Consider the following 16,187-nt stretch of genomic DNA (forward strand, 5'->3'; position numbering starts at 1 on the left):
ATATAAATAATATTACTGTAAAATAGCTGGCTTAATAATAAGGAGCGAGAGATACTGTAGCTAGGGAATATCCGTGTAAGTGATAATTGCAATGTGCCCTGAGGGTGATGATGCTAATGAGGAAGCAGTAATGGCTGTGGCTTGATCAGAGTGCTCCATCTAGATTCTAGAATGATGCCTGAAATACACCATGAGAGATCCAGACGAAGCATGAATGCTTTTATTAATTCCAATCTCAGTGACATTACAAATGCAACAGCTTCGAGGCTGGCTTCACTTGTATTGTTAGAAAACTGAGTACATTTCTACAGATTACTGTGGATCCAAATCTGATTTTGCAGTCTATTCGCAGATTGTGAGGACATAATGTTGTGTCCTGCTGTTTCTCTCTCAAAACGGCATTCATCTGACCACATTTCAACAGTTGATGACATAATTCATCTGACCACATTTCAACAGTTGATAACATAATTAATCTGACCACATTTCAAAGGACACCCAGAACTGCATCATTCATCCGGCCACATTTTCAACAGTTGATGACATCATTCATCTGACCACATTTCAAAAGTTGATTACATCATTCATCTGACCACATTTCAACAGTTGATTACATCATTCATCTGACCACATTTCAACAGTTGATTACATAATTAATCTGACCACATTTCAAAGGACACCCAGAACTACATCATTCATCCGGCCACATTTACAACAGTTGATTACATAATTAATCCGACCACATTTCAAAGGACACCCAGAACTACATCATTCATCCGGCCACATTTACAACAGTTGATTACACCATTCATCTCACCATATTTCAACAGTAGATGACATCCTTCAGTTGATTTAGGTTGCGTTTAAACAGGCAACCCAATTCTGCTATTTTTTCCACTAATTGGTCTTTTGACCAATCAAATCAGATCTTTTCACATCAGATCTACTTCTGAGCTGATCTGATTGGTCAAAATACCAATTAGTGGAAAATATGTATCTGCATTGGGCTGCATATGTAAACACAGCCATAGAGAAGCGTTTCCACTTTTCAGTGCTAAGAGGCTTTAAATGGCTTTCAAAGCGAGACACAGCTCTACAACAGAAGTTGGCGATTTGGCCCCTGTATTTCATAATTAAGGCATACATGGACTACAATACAATTCCATAGCGAAGGGAACAAGTTAAACATATAGGTAGCAACATCTATTAAGGCAACGCTTTGGAGAAAACACAATAGTCACATCATGGCTTGATGTAACATTTATCCTGATTCAATCTAATGAGGCAAACACTAGTGTAAGAGGGAGGAATGGGTTTAAAACACAGCACATAAACTATATTAATATGATACAGAGTTTAAGCTTAGTTTATAATTGTATTCATTGTTTTCTGTATTCCATGGAGATGAGGTTGAAATTCTAAGCAAACAGATGACAGTAAAACGGTGACTTCGGGTTCAGAGAGATAATGAGAATATATGTCATATAATAATAATAGCCATTTAGCAGATGCTGTTATACAAAGTGACTTACAATCATGCATGCATACATACGGTAATATCAAATCGGGCTGAATTCTGAGGATTGAGTAGACACATTTAACTATTTCAACATACATCTATTTTTAACACAAACCATGATACTATCAGTGTGATTTTAGCTTTTTGTTGTATGTGTTGCAATAAATATTCCAAACTGGGAAAAGATTAGATAGAAACTAATTTCTTGTTCACAAAGTATTGTTCTGTTCAGTGCCATTTGACAGCCAAATAGTTTTCAAACCTGTTTAACTGATACAGACAATAGACAAATCTATTATTGCAACTGGTTTTAAACTAAACTTTACAATGCAAACAATGAAGGTGAACCTCTCTAAAGTTACTCAGTGGACACATTTGACACTGTGACAGCCTTGTCTCTACGCAAGGGAATCCCCAAAATAGATTTTGTCCCGATTTGTCCAATCAGGACACAATCTAGCATGTAGACAAGTGCATATGTTGTGAATTAAAACATGGAAAAACATTGTTATTTCTGTATGGGTCAAGGTTGCTTAATAAAACAATGTCCCACCAGACAGTCAAAGATCTTGTACAGCATTAAAAGGAAGTGGGTCTCTGGGGCTGTGCTGTACTGTGCTCCCTCTGCTATCCTTATTACTTAACTGTAAAGAACTTAGATTCAATATGAATAATAACAGGCTGCGGTGTAAAATACATTAGGAATCTCTTTCAGATAAACATGGCTTTTTGTATATTGTGAATTAACTAGCTATGCTCTTCTAATACATTTCTTTATAAGGAATCCTACATCTCTCCTAGCAATATTACATACATAGTAGATATGCACAAAAGTTAGGATTGTGAGGTTATTCAAGCTTCAGTCCGCCCGCACTTTCCTGTGTGTAATGGTTTCCGTGGGTGTCACCCCATTCGCATGGCCATTCAGTGAATCAACAGAGCCATTCTGGTGATACGCCTTCTTTTGTGAAACACGGTGTTTCTTGTAAGTCTAAAAACAGAGGCAAGAAGTCAACACATTAGGATGTGCTCAAAATCTGAAGAACACTACTGTAGACAACAATGCAAGATTCTATTTAACCCTGTCACCACCAGTGTAAAATACTTAACACCATAATGAATTGAAATAATGTCTAATTAATGCAAGAGTTTTACATCTGCTCACCTGAATGTAGAAGTTTGAGAAAAAGACAATAAGCGAGACTAAATAGAATATTTGGAAAAACAGCCAGCCTCTGGGGAAACCACATGGCCATATGACTGCACAGATGGTCTGGGACATGGTCAAAAAGAATTGAATCTATAGAGGAATGAGACAAAAATGTAATTAATTGTTTGTAAACTAAGTCAACATCAATACGCACATGCACACACAGTATGCACAAATAAATACCATCGATCCAATGGCCTACAGAATACCTTAAATGGATGGGGGAAATATTGCACTTTCAATCTATACCAATGGTTCATGTTTTTGTTTCATCTCATTGGGCCTTTTTCACATTCACTAAAACCTTGAGATTGGCTGAGATATACACTGGATGACACAGGAGGTTAGTGGCACCTTAATTGGGGAGAACAGGCTTGTGGGAATGACCGGAGCAGAATGGTATCAAATACATCAAACACAGGGTTTACAGGTGTTTGTTGCCATTCCATTTGCTCCGTTCCGGACATTATTATGAGCCGTCCTCCCCTCAGCAGCCTCCACTATGGTTGATAACTATGGATGTGAAATCCCATCTCTGAGGTTTGAATCAGGGACATGCAGGCTCACCAGCTGGCCTTGTGTGATATATTTCTTCCACCATAGATAGGGCCGTATGGCCGGGACAGCAGAGAGCCCATAGTAAGAGTACATCAGGATATGGATGAAGCTGTTGAGAGAGGCACCAAAGTAGGCTAAGGAAGAGAGGAGAGGGGGTGGATGAATCATCTAGAGTACAGTAGCAGGGTCAGAGACATCAGTGAAATACGAAATTACAATTCTTGCTGTTTTATAATAGTAAGAAATAGCTGCGTCAATGGCATAGAGTAGAAAGCAGCTGAGGTGTTCATTCTCAGAGTCCACTGTAAAACACAGAGCTGTAACACATCGGTCAGTGTCCTGTTCTAGGACACAGTGTTCCACACGGTCAGTGTAAAGCAAGTAGGAGGAAAGTGTATGGTATATCACTGAAATAATACATGCTGTGCAGTCCTGAAATAGCAGTAGGTTCAATTCACACTTGATTTCTTTACCATTTAACAACAGATCAACTTCACTTGAAAGTATCTCAGTCACAGAAACAATTAAAGATAAACATGTCATCTATAACACCTGTATAGCTACTTAAAAAACATAACATACCATGTATATACAGTACACTCTTAGGGGAAAAAAGGTGCTTCCTAGAACCTAAAAGGGTTATTTGGCTGTCCCCATAGGATAACCCTTATTGGTTCCAGGTAAAAACCTTTTGGGTTCCATGAAAAACTTGTCCAGAGGGTTCTGTGGCTCAGTACCGGTACCACCTGTATATAGCCTCGTTATTGTTATGTCAGTTTCTTGTGTTACTTCTTGATTTGATTATTTAGTAAATAAAACGATATTTATTCAACTGCATTGTTGGTTAAGGCCTTGTAAGTAAGCATTTCACAGTAAGGGGAAATGCCTGTTGTATTCGGCGCAGCCCCCTCCTGTACTCCCTGTTCACCCATGACCGCGTGGCCATGCACGCCTCCAACTCAATCATCAAGTTTGCAGATGACACTACAGCGGTAGTCCTGATTACCAACAACGACGAGAAGGCCTACATGGATGAGGTGAGGGCCCTCGGAGTGTGGTGTCAGGAAAATAACCTCTCACTCAACATCAACAAAACAAAGGAGATGATCGTGGACTTCAGGAAACAACAGAGGTAGCATCCCCAATCCACATTGATGGGACAGTAGCGGAGAAGGTGGAAAGTTCCTCAGCGTACACATCACGGACAAACTGAAATGATCCACCCACACAGACAACGTGGTGAAGAAGGCGCAACAGCGCCTCTTCAACCTCAGGAGGCTGAAGAAATTAAGCTTGTCACGAAAAACAATCAAACTTTTACAGATGCACAATCAAGAGCCTCCTGTCAGGTTGTATCACCGCCTGGTACAGCAACTACACCGCCCACAACCGCAAGGCTCTCCAGAGGGTGGTGCGGTCTGCACAGCGCATCACCGGGGGGGCAAACTACCTGCACTCCAGGACACCTACAGCACCCAATGTCACAGGAAGGCCAAAAAGATCATCAAGGACAACCACCCGAGCCACTGCCTGTTCACCCCTCCATCATCCAGAAGGCGAGGTCAGTACAGGTGCATCAAAGCTGGGACCGAGAGTATGGAAAACAGCTTCTATCTCAAGGCCATCAGACTGTTAAACAGCCATCACTAACATAGAGTGGCCGCTGCCAACATACAGACTCAAATCTCTTGCCACTTCAATGGATTTAATAAAGGTAACACTAGTCACTTAAATAACACCAATTTAATAATATCTACATATCCTACATTACTCATCTCATATGTACAGTTGAAGTCAGAAGTTTACATACACCTTAGCCAAATACATTTAAACACTTTCACAATTCCTGACATTTAATCCTAGTAAAAATGCCCTGTCTTAGGTCAGTTAGGATCACCACTTTATTTTAAGAATGTGAAAAGTTAGAATAATAGTATGATTTATTTCACCTTTTATTTCTTTCATCCCTCCCCAGTGGGTCAGAGGTTTACATACACTCAATGAGTCTTTGGTAGCATTGCCTTTAAATTGTTTAACTTGGGTCAAACGTGTCGGGTAGCCTTCCACAAGCTTCCCACAATAAGTTGGATGAATTTTGGCCCATTCCTCCTGACAAGGCTGGTGTAACTGAGTCAGGTTCGTAGGCCTCCTTGCGCGCATACGCTTTTTCAGTTTTGCCCACATATTTCTATAGAATTGAGGTCAGGGCTTTGTGATGGCCACTCCAATACCTTGACTGTTGTCCTTAAGCCATTTTGCCACAACTTTGGAAGTATGCTTGGGGTCATTGCCCATTTGGAAGACCCATTTGCAACCAAGCTTTAACTTCCTGACTGATGTCTTGAGATGTTGCTTCAATATAGCCACATAATTTTCCATCCTCATGATGCCATCTGTTTTGTGAAGTGTACCATTCCTTCCTGCAGCAAAGCACCCCCACAACATGATGCTGCTTCGGCTTGCAAGCATCCCCTTTTTCCTCCAAACATAACGATGGTCATTATGGCCAAACAGTTCTATTTTTGTTTCATCAGACCAGAGGACATTTCTCCAAAAAGTACGATCTTTGTCCCCATGTGCAGTTGCAAACCGTAGTCTGGCTTTTTTATGGCGGTTTTGGAGCAGTGGCTTCTTCCTTGCTGAATGGCCTTTCAGGTTATGTCGATATATGTGTAACGGCAGTCTAGCTCTTCCTCCTCCTCGGACGAGGAGAGGCGAGAAGGATCGGAGGACCAATGTGCAGCGTGGTAAGTTTCCATGATTTAATATACACGAAGACAAGACACTATACAAAATAACAAACGAACTAACCGTCACAGTCCTAGCTGGTGCAGACAAAACACAGACAGGAAACAACAACCCATAATCTCCAACACAAAACAAGCCACCTATATATGATTCTCAATCAGGGACAACGATTGACAGCTGCCTCTGATTGAGAACCATATTAGGATGAACACAGAAACAGACAAACTAGACACACAACATAGAATGCCCACCCAGCTCACATCCTGACCAACACTAAAACAAGCACAACACATAAGAACTCTGGTCAGGACGTGACAATATGACTCATTTTACTGTGGATATAGATACTTTTGTACCCGTTTCCGCCAGCATCTTTACAAGGTCCGTTGCTGTTGTTCTGGGATTGATTTGCACTTTTCACACCAAAGTACGTTCATCTCTAGGAGACAGAACGCGCCTCCTTCCTGAGAGGTATGACGGCTGCATGGTGTTTATACTTGCGTACTATTGTTTGTCCCAAGGATGAAGCAGACTTGTGGAGGTCCTAACATTTATTTCTGAGGTCTTGGCTGATTTCCCCATGATGTCAAGCAAAGAGGCACTGAGTTTGAAGGTAGGCCTTGAAATACATCCACAGGTACACCTCCAATTGACTCAAATTATGTCAATTAGCCTATCAGAAGCTTCTAATGCCATGACATAATTTTCTGGAATTTTCCAAGCTGTTTACAGGCACAGTCAACTTAGTGTATGTAAACTTCTGACCCACTGGAATTGTGATAGATTATTTCACTTATAAATCACTGTGTCTGCAAACAATTGTTGGAAAAATTACTTGTGTCATGCACAAAGTAGATGTCTTAACCGACTTGCCAAAACTATAGTTTGTTAACAAGGAATTTGCGGAGTGGTTGAAAAATGAGTTTTAATGACTCCAACCTAAGTGTACTGCCGACTTCAACTGTATATACTGTATTCTATACAGTCTACTGCATCTTGCCTATGCCGCACGGCCATCGCTCATCCATTTATTTATATGAACATATTCTTATTCATCCCTTTACATTTGTGTGCACAAGGTAGTCCTTGTGAATTTGTTAGATTACTTGTTAGATATTACTGCACTGTCGGAACTAGAAGCACAAGCATTTCGCTACACTCGCATTAACATCTGCTAACCATGTGTATGTGACCAATAAAATTTGATTTGATTTGAAAAAACTCAGCGTTGAGGATAGAAAGGGAATTTTGAGTTAGAACACTCACAGTGACCACAGGGCACCCAGTTCATGACGAACCACCAGATGTTGAGCATGCTAGCGTGGTGGTAGATGTGCAGAAACGTGATCTGATGGTTGTTCTTCCGTAGGATGAAGAAGAAGGTGTCCATAAACTCTATGACCTTGGAGAAGTAGTACCACCACAGCACATTTATGATCTGAGATGATAAAAATATAAGAAGAACAGTCAAGCTTTCAAGCAATACAATGTATTTTCTAGTAGTTCCCTTTCCTGCAAGGACATACTCAATGTTCCTCCTGAGAGGCATACATCGGCAGATTTGTATTTTACCTAATGAGGACTGGCCAGTGCAAATAATTTGACCAAAAAAGTGAAATGTTTTGAGACAAATATGATTATCTGCACTTACAGGCCTATGAAATATCTATTAAGGACAAAGTGGAAAATAAGTTCAATCACTGGTGTAAAAGCAGGGACACTTTTACATGTTTTAATCAGCGCAGAACTGCAATCCAATCGCACATTTCAGTGAGAATAAGTTTCCTCTCAGTGTTCAATGTTCCCAAGGGACATTACAGAGAGTAACTACTGATGACACAACAGTACAGATTAAATAAACTGTCTGTCTGACCCTGTGGCTTATCTGTTAGGATTTGCAGGTACTGTCTGACATAAAATGTACCAATAGAATTGGAAGCCACCATGACAAAAATAGCTGGAGAGAACAAAGTACATATTGATCTAGAAATATCATAAAGGGAATGAGTGACGGGGTGAAGTCCAGCTGGTGTCTGGTGACGATGCATTTGTTACCCCATATACAGTCCATATTTTGAACCTAACACAGATTGTTCACTTATATAGAATCTTATATAAAACAGAGGGGTGACATAGTGATATTGAGTAAGACCGTCTTACCTTAGTATCTGTCGCTCCCGCACTGCGTGTGTCTTGGCAGTAGAAGTTATAACCCCCTTGCCACACAGCAGACACCAGCTGGAGACAGAACACAAGGTGATGTAGAAACACATAGATTGTCATGTCTTTGACATCTTCAAACAACGTGAATCATCCAAATACTGCACTGCCCTTGTAATATCAAATGTATTTCATTACTGTATTGCAAGTGTCACAAGATCCACATTTAAAATCATTTGCAACATCAATTTGCTTTCCCACTCAAAAGCTGATTGTAAAATTGTTTACATTGGCATTTAGGACGCTAGCTTCACATACTTGCTGCAAGAGTGGAAAGAGGAAGTAGTGGACAATATTATATCCCAGAGTCTGTCCTCTCCATTTAGTCTCCTTTACCAGAGATAATATCATTATCCTTTTTGTTGCCACTGCAACATTGGGTCCCTGTATTGTTTGTTATTGAGCAGGCCAGTGATGTCACCGTTTTTAAATAGAGCCCTTGTTCACACGTTTCATCTAATTTGGGATGGATGGAAATAGCTCTGCCTTTATCCACCACTGCTTTGAATAACTGACAAAAACAAGGAGTTAAATGTATAGCATCTAAAGACATACCAAGATTCAGGTTCAGCTTCAAGTGTTTTGTGCTCAACATGACCTCAAACTCAGAGCAGAACCCATGGTCAGAATTGCCCCCCTGGTTATGTTCTACTGAATAAAACATGATTCTGAGGAATATTAAGCTTCCCCACAAGATTTTTGTGCATTTGGCTCAAGACAGGACCCATTCCAGAACAGGATGGTAAAAAAGCAGTGCAAAGCAGGGATCTAATTACATTGATGACTTCGAGACATACAGTGGCATTATCCGATGATTGTGGCACCAGGAGAGCGACTGCCCTGCATGTGCCCATGGGGAGGAAAGCAGAACAAGGACAGGCCTGGGATTGGCAGATGTTGTGCTCCACTACTCAACTGGGTAATCCCGAAACATGCAGAGGACTCATTGAAAAACAACCCAAAAGTCTCTACACAGAGAGTGTCTAATCATTCAACAACACCACTGTCATGCCTTTTGTTGTTTAAACGTGCTGCTGCTTTGACATTTTTACTGTGTTTTAACAGCACGATTATTAACAACAATATGCTGCAGGCTAGACTATGTCCCTTGAGTTATAATACACTATTTATTACTAATACACTACTACTAAATCGTCTTCATTCGTATTACGTATTAACTCAAAACAAAGGACAAATGGGCTAACTGTCCATATAGATTAGGGTGGAACAGTGCTGATTCGTGATTTTAGTGAAGACGCGGTTTCCTGCAGAAAAACCTGTTTTAATTAGCTTAAGATCCAGCGCATTCCAATCGATATTGACTATCTAAAATGCAGTGAGCTCAGAATCTGTTTCTAAACCTAAAGCCTTTATTGTGGCCAGCTTGCATCCACAGTAACTTAATAAACCTACAAACCCATCAGGCTTATGCCCTTGGTTATTTTGCTATTCAGTATGGCTATTTAAAACGCATGTTAAATCAAGCCACACCAATAAAAAATTTAAAATGCAATTTCTATAGGTGCCATAGACATGGGATAACAGCAAGCAACTGCTTTGTACTTTAATTGGAATCGTGTGACATTGATTTATGAGGGCTAAAAGTTGACCCTAAAGCAGGGGTAAAGTCAGAATGAGCGAGTTTAATGATTTACACAGCATGGGCACAGCCAATTTTTTCAGTGGTTATGCAATGCAGACCAAATTGAGCCCATTTGGCCAGGGTGGTGAGAACAGAAAAGACTTTAGACTTACAAGTGCACGGAGAACAGACTTTGTCCCTCGGGATCAGTATAACTAGCTCATGACATATAGATAGTGTAATATGACATTATGTTGACATATTTACTACAACAACTGGTTACACTACAGAACGCATTGGCAGCTCACTCTCTCTCCCGTCTCATTACACTATACAATAATTAGGGATAATGCTACTAATCTAGATATCCACTGAGGATACAGACAGTTCATCAGTATATACTGTCAACCGTTTCAGAACTAGACGTTGCAACTTCAAACATTCTAATAATAGTAGCAGGTTTTCAGAAAACAATTAAGGGTTGTGTTGAGGTTGGGTGAGAGATTTGTTTGTGTTGACAACAATCCTGTCAGAGACCAGCTGTGCCCCACTCACTCCCCCACAGCATTGTGTCCCGGGGTGGCTTCAGTGTAAGACGCCATTGGTGTCTAATCTGAATCAAAGATCACAGTTTCCCTCATCCTCACAGAGTCCTTTAGCGACTTCTACCAGTCACCCAATCCTCTCACTTCCCCTCATCCGCCAGCAGTGTTGCACTGCGATGATACCAACACCACCTTCAGGTGCAGCCTGCCTACCTCATAGAACATATAGAAAGATAATAGAGTGAGGGCCAGATTGTAGAGCACCAGGAGGCCCTGGCAAGACACCGGCTGTCTGTGTCTCATGTACTTGGGCCCCAGCCATACGATCAGCAAGTACATGAGTGTTAGTGCAAAGGTTGGAGGGTAGTTGTCTAGCAGCAGCCATCCCTGTACCCGTTCATCTGAAATACATAGACAACAGCCTGGTATTACAACATACAGTAGAATGTTCCCTTTTTTTCTGAACCTTATTCCCATATTTACTGTATCCCCTGAACCAGTGCGATAGCACTGAGCGTAGAGAGGGGCACAGATGTAAGGTCTTAATTTGACCTATGTTGTTCACAGCAAAATAATCCTGCATTAACAGGATTTCAACATTTAGTATATAATGTTGCTTGATCGGTGGTTAGGCTATTAGCTGGCCATAATTAGGCTACATGAAAAGTGCAATAGTGTTTATATAACCATGTGTTAGTGTGGGTTTTCAGTGAAATTATGTAAATCACAAAGCTCATCAGCAACAGAAAAGTGATCAAATTAAGATCCTACATCTGTAGCTACACTGCAGGCCAGGCATATTGCTTGGAGGGGGCAAGAGAACATAACACAGTTTGAGTGAGAATTGGCAGTGACTACCGAAGCATGTTTGTTTAACTCCTGGAAAGGTTATGCTAGAATCATGGAGGTGCAAAAAGACCTGGTGCATTCCACTGGAGGACCATGTATTAACGCATAAGGCAAACATTTTGTGAGGAGATGTATGGTTATAAATAATTTTATGTCAATAGTTCATAACTAAGTATTTAGTCATATGATAATTATACTGTAATTTAATCTACAGTAATGCAACAGTAATAAAACTTACCTCTGGGACCCATCCATGAGTCTATGTATGTGTTTAGTTTATGATTAAAAGCCTCCATTTCTAACCTGAATAGACAGATGAGAGAGTACCTACAGTCACACATTGCAGCTTATCACCAGAGCCATAGTTACAGTATACACTCTGATAAGACTGAAATGTATGGTAAACTACTACCACTTAGGTCAGGGATCAACTAGATTCAGCCGGGGAACGACTTTTTCTTGAGCGGATGGTCAGGGGGTCGGAAACCATAATTGCAAATAATTTGTCAACTGCAAATTGACCGCAAGAAGCCCAAACGGATATAATATTTCCAAAATTAAAATCACTTGAAGCTGATTTGCTGGTGTTTTTACAGTCTTTTATGTCCAACAATAAAATAATAATAATTAAAAAAAATATATATATAACTACAAGTCATCACTCACAATATCTTTTAATTTTTTTTGCTCAGAAACTTGGGGGGCTAAAATCACCTGCGGGCCGCCAGTTGGGGAACCCTGATTTAGATATTTAAAAAATACCATATTCAAGCAGCACTGCTGTTGAGTGACGGCGCAAATCAGCTTAACTGTGTTGACAAAATATGTATGTCTGTTTAATTCCATAAAGCAGCTGAAGGGAAATCAAAGCTTGGTTCATTGTAGCAGAGGTACAATCATTGTCACGATGACGTCACAATAAAACCACTTTCGGACTTAAGAAACACGCAAAGATGCCTGTCTACTTACGGCTTCAACGTTCATTCAGAAGGTTAAGGCTGGAGCTATAATCCTGACCATTGGCCCAATGCAATAGTTCATTCCAGTTAATTATTCATGTCAACAGAATTCTAATTCCAAATTTTCCTCATGGAAAAGCATTGAAGAGAATTTGAATTAGAATTTCAGTGTACTTCCTGAATGGAAATTGAATTGACCCCAACTCTGTCAAGAACGCTGATATGTTTTATCATTCAGATATTTCCTTTATAATGATTAGGTAGATGAAGTATCTGCTCAAGCAGTCCCAAACGCACAGAAATACAAACATAAACATTTACATTATTCTTGGAAGATCATTTCTGGGTCAACAGAGGTCAATTACTTCTCTCTTTATTGTGAGTGATGACTTGTAGTTATAGCTGACTTGTCTCAAAATATTGTCCTTTGATCAGATCTAACTAGCACATAAACATGTTAAAGTTTCCTAATAAAAACAATGCAAAAAAAATAGAAAGAGAGAGAGAGCATCATAGCCAAATAGCGCTACAATGTATTATATATAGTAGCCAAGTTAGATAGCCTACGGCTGCTGTGCTGGATCAGGATGCAGGCTACGACACTAGGCTACTGTCTAAGTGCAGTCTTGTAGACAAATCCTATATTATAATTATGTCGTTAACGAAAAGTAAAATGTCTAAATCATTAGCCCAACTCTTATTGCACACATATCGCAAACAATCGCAATCGTTCGCATCACAGAGGTCACCGATTTAGGATCAATTGTTTTACATAGGCTACATACATGATCTAGCTAGCGAGACATGAAATAGTATGAAATCGCTGCTAAAAGTAGATTATCAAGTATATCAATTATGTATCCTAAATACTGTTACAGCATTTACAGAACAAAAAAAAAACTAAGACAATCTTATTTACAACCACATTCTAGCTCATAAAACGTACCTCTGGAGGATGCGTAATCTTGCCTGCCCAGGTCCCAAAGCACAAATGTGCAGCCTTGTCGGTCAGTGGAAACAGCGGGAGAAACACATGAACTCAGCCTATATGGCAAATTGTCCTGAGCGTCATAAGTGACGAGATCTAGCTATTAGGCTATCATCTTCAGATGGTAGATAATTGGCTATCAGCCTCCCTAATGGCCCACCTCATTGGCAGTGATCATCACCCAGAAGGTGATTTGACCGTCTGCTGATGTTGGCGTCCCACTTAAACTAGGTTTCCATTCAATTGGCGACAATTTTTCATGTGAATATTTTAAAACCGGCATAAAGAAAATATGGGCATTTTCCTACCAATTGTTTTCCCACCAAACCGACTTGTTGCAAATAAAAATCAGTGCGTGATGACATAGTGCACACAACATGTACCGTTTCTCTTAAATTCAATGTGTTTATAGCATTTTCAACTCTACCGATTGTTTTGTGACAAAAACTGTTGCATTAAATAGCAAATGTGCCTACTCTGGTCTTGTCATGTGCGCTCTAGCCAACAGCTTGTAGATGCTGTGCGGGTAGCTACATGATGAGATTATTATGGAGCGATCAAGCATTGCTCATAATTTATTGGAAATGAGCATCAAACTCATCACCGTGCAGTGTCTCCACCCTGTAAAGTTTAGCATTATTTACTCTGTAGCCTAATAAACTGCATGGTTGGCTGAGTAGTGAAAATCTTGGTTGTAGAGGCAAGTTTTAAATGCACAACTGCGCATTTACGTATGCCAAAGAGCTATTCTCTTTTAGCCAATGTGCTTAATAATATTTGTGCACTCTTTTACATTTTGCCTGGGCTACAGACACCCGGGATGTACATTGTATTCGAGACAATGTTACTCGTGAGGTTTTATTCGTAGCCTATAGTATAGTTGGTGACATGCTGGATTTAGAAAAAGTGACAAGAAAACGTGCCCAATGGCCTATGCCCCAATGGTGCGTTCGAGGGAATTTCCGACTTGCTAACTGGTTGAACGCGGCACGTGTATAACTACAACCTAGTTCAGTTGCCAAACGTTCTCGAACGTTGCAGATAGAAATGCCATGACTAGAGCCGATGTGATTCCTTATATATGACAGAGAGGAATTTTTGAGCTATATTTTAACCTATTTCTATCTGAACGTTCCAAAACCTTCAACCCTGCTGAACGCGTCCCAGATAGCAAGTCGGTAAGCAAGCGATGTCACCCCATTCATTTCGCATCAGTGGAGAGACCAATCAAATCAGTGCATTACTCACAACCAGTTAATAAATCAGTTAGCAAGCCGATGTCACCCCATTCATTTCTCGCCAGTGGAGACCAATCAAATCACTGCATCATTCACATGGTTACACAGAGCAGAGCTCAGTAACCTGTGTTGTGATACTGATGGATTTTTGAGACGGATGGTCTGTACGGTTGTGGATACTAGTACAGCGCCATCTAGTTGTTGCGTCGGGGATAAGAGTTGTTGACAACCGTAGCATTTTAGCTAGGCCTAACCCTAACTCTTATGCTAACCTTAACCTGATTCTCCTAACCTGCTACGTTAATTATCTTAACCTGCCATGTTAATTCTCCTAACCTACTATGTAAACAGACATCCAGTCTCAACAATCCATCAGTATCACCACACCGATATGTGTTGTCTTATAGTGAGGCAGAATGTCAATCTCTAGACTGTAGGCAACTAAACAGAAATACATTTTTCTTTTCAAACTGTATGTTTTATAAATATATGGCTTATACACATCAAATGTCCAACTGTCCAATTGCTGCAACAAACCATAGCCTAGCTAGCCTACTCTGTGGAGACTTCAAAGCCTGAAAACAGTTTGAACTGCTTGCCTTACAAAACATGGCAGCATCTTTGAACATTTTGTCTAGGAAAAACATGGCCTTGGTCAGATGGTGATAAAGTTGAACATTGGCACTATGCTAGGATGACTTGCTGAACAAGACTAATCCGATTAATAGGTTGGCATTTTGACACTAACCAAGTGTAGGCCTACATTTTTAGAGCTTGGAACACCATCAGTTCTTTACATTTGCACTGATTTGTCATGTACGTGATGTTCCCTTGGAGGTACTATGTAAATCACAGGTGTCAAATGCATTCCATGCAGGGCCGAGTGTCTGCAGGTTCATGCTCCACTCTTGTACTTGATTTGAATTAATGGTCACTAATTAGTAAGGAGCTGCCCCCACCAGGTTGAAAGGAAAAAAGGAAAACCCGCACACTAGGCCTTCCATGGAATGTTTTCCACCCCTGAAGTAAATGGACTATATTGTTAATGCATCCATCATTAATATGTTAATCTATCATCAAAGAGGTTTACTTTGAAAAGATTGGCATAAAGCTCCAAATGAACACATCTCCATAATGGGGCAGCAGGTGGTTAGAGCGTTGGGCCAGTAACCGAAAGGTTGCTGGATCGAATCCCCAAGCTGACAAGGTAAAAATCTGTTGTTTTGCCCCTGAGCAAGGCAGTTAACTCACTGTTCCCCGGAACCCAAAGACGTGGATGTTGATTAAGTCGATCCCCGCAACTCTCTGATTCAGAGGGGTTGGGTTAAATGTGGAAGACACATATCAGTTGAAGGCATTCAGTTGTACAACTGTCCAACTTTCCTTTCCCATATTGTCCATTTGGCCACATTACAGTCATGTACATTATGTATATGTCACCGGCAGCCTCTAGTGGACTAAAGGCCTCACTCCACATTGAGCATATTATCCAGAGATGTTGTTTTTTTTCACCTTTATTTAACCAGGTAAGCTAGTTGAGAACAAGTTCTTATTTACAACTGTGACCTGGCCAAGATAAAGCAAAGCAGTGCGACAAAAACAGAGTTACACAAACAAATGTACAGTCAATAACACAAAATAAAAATCTATGTACAGTGTGTGCAAATGTAGAAGAGTATGGAGGTAAGGCAATAAATATGCCATAGAGGCAAAATAACACTGGAGTGATAGATGTGCAATTTGAGATACTGGGGTGCAAAAGAGCAAGATA

At 40.3% G+C, this 16,187-nt stretch overlaps 1 protein-coding gene across 1 annotated transcript; it reads right to left on the reverse strand.

Annotated features, from left to right (window-relative positions):
* Positions 1 to 206: 206 nt before the first annotated feature.
* Positions 207 to 13,326, reverse strand: elovl5 (ELOVL fatty acid elongase 5). The gene is made up of 8 exons (XM_055889838.1): positions 13,137 to 13,326; positions 11,470 to 11,534; positions 10,596 to 10,783; positions 8,196 to 8,273; positions 7,302 to 7,473; positions 3,297 to 3,421; positions 2,685 to 2,819; positions 207 to 2,510 (listed from the first exon to the last, which is right to left on the reverse strand). Exons 2-8 carry the CDS (start codon positions 11,525 to 11,527, stop codon positions 2,379 to 2,381), a joined length of 888 nt encoding a protein of 295 aa, XP_055745813.1. The 5' UTR covers positions 11,528 to 11,534; positions 13,137 to 13,326; the 3' UTR covers positions 207 to 2,378.
* Positions 13,327 to 16,187: the final 2,861 nt, after the last annotated feature.

Source organism: Salvelinus fontinalis, chromosome 30, assembly GCF_029448725.1.
Source record: "Salvelinus fontinalis isolate EN_2023a chromosome 30, ASM2944872v1, whole genome shotgun sequence".
Classification (NCBI taxonomy): domain Eukaryota; kingdom Metazoa; phylum Chordata; class Actinopteri; order Salmoniformes; family Salmonidae; genus Salvelinus; species Salvelinus fontinalis.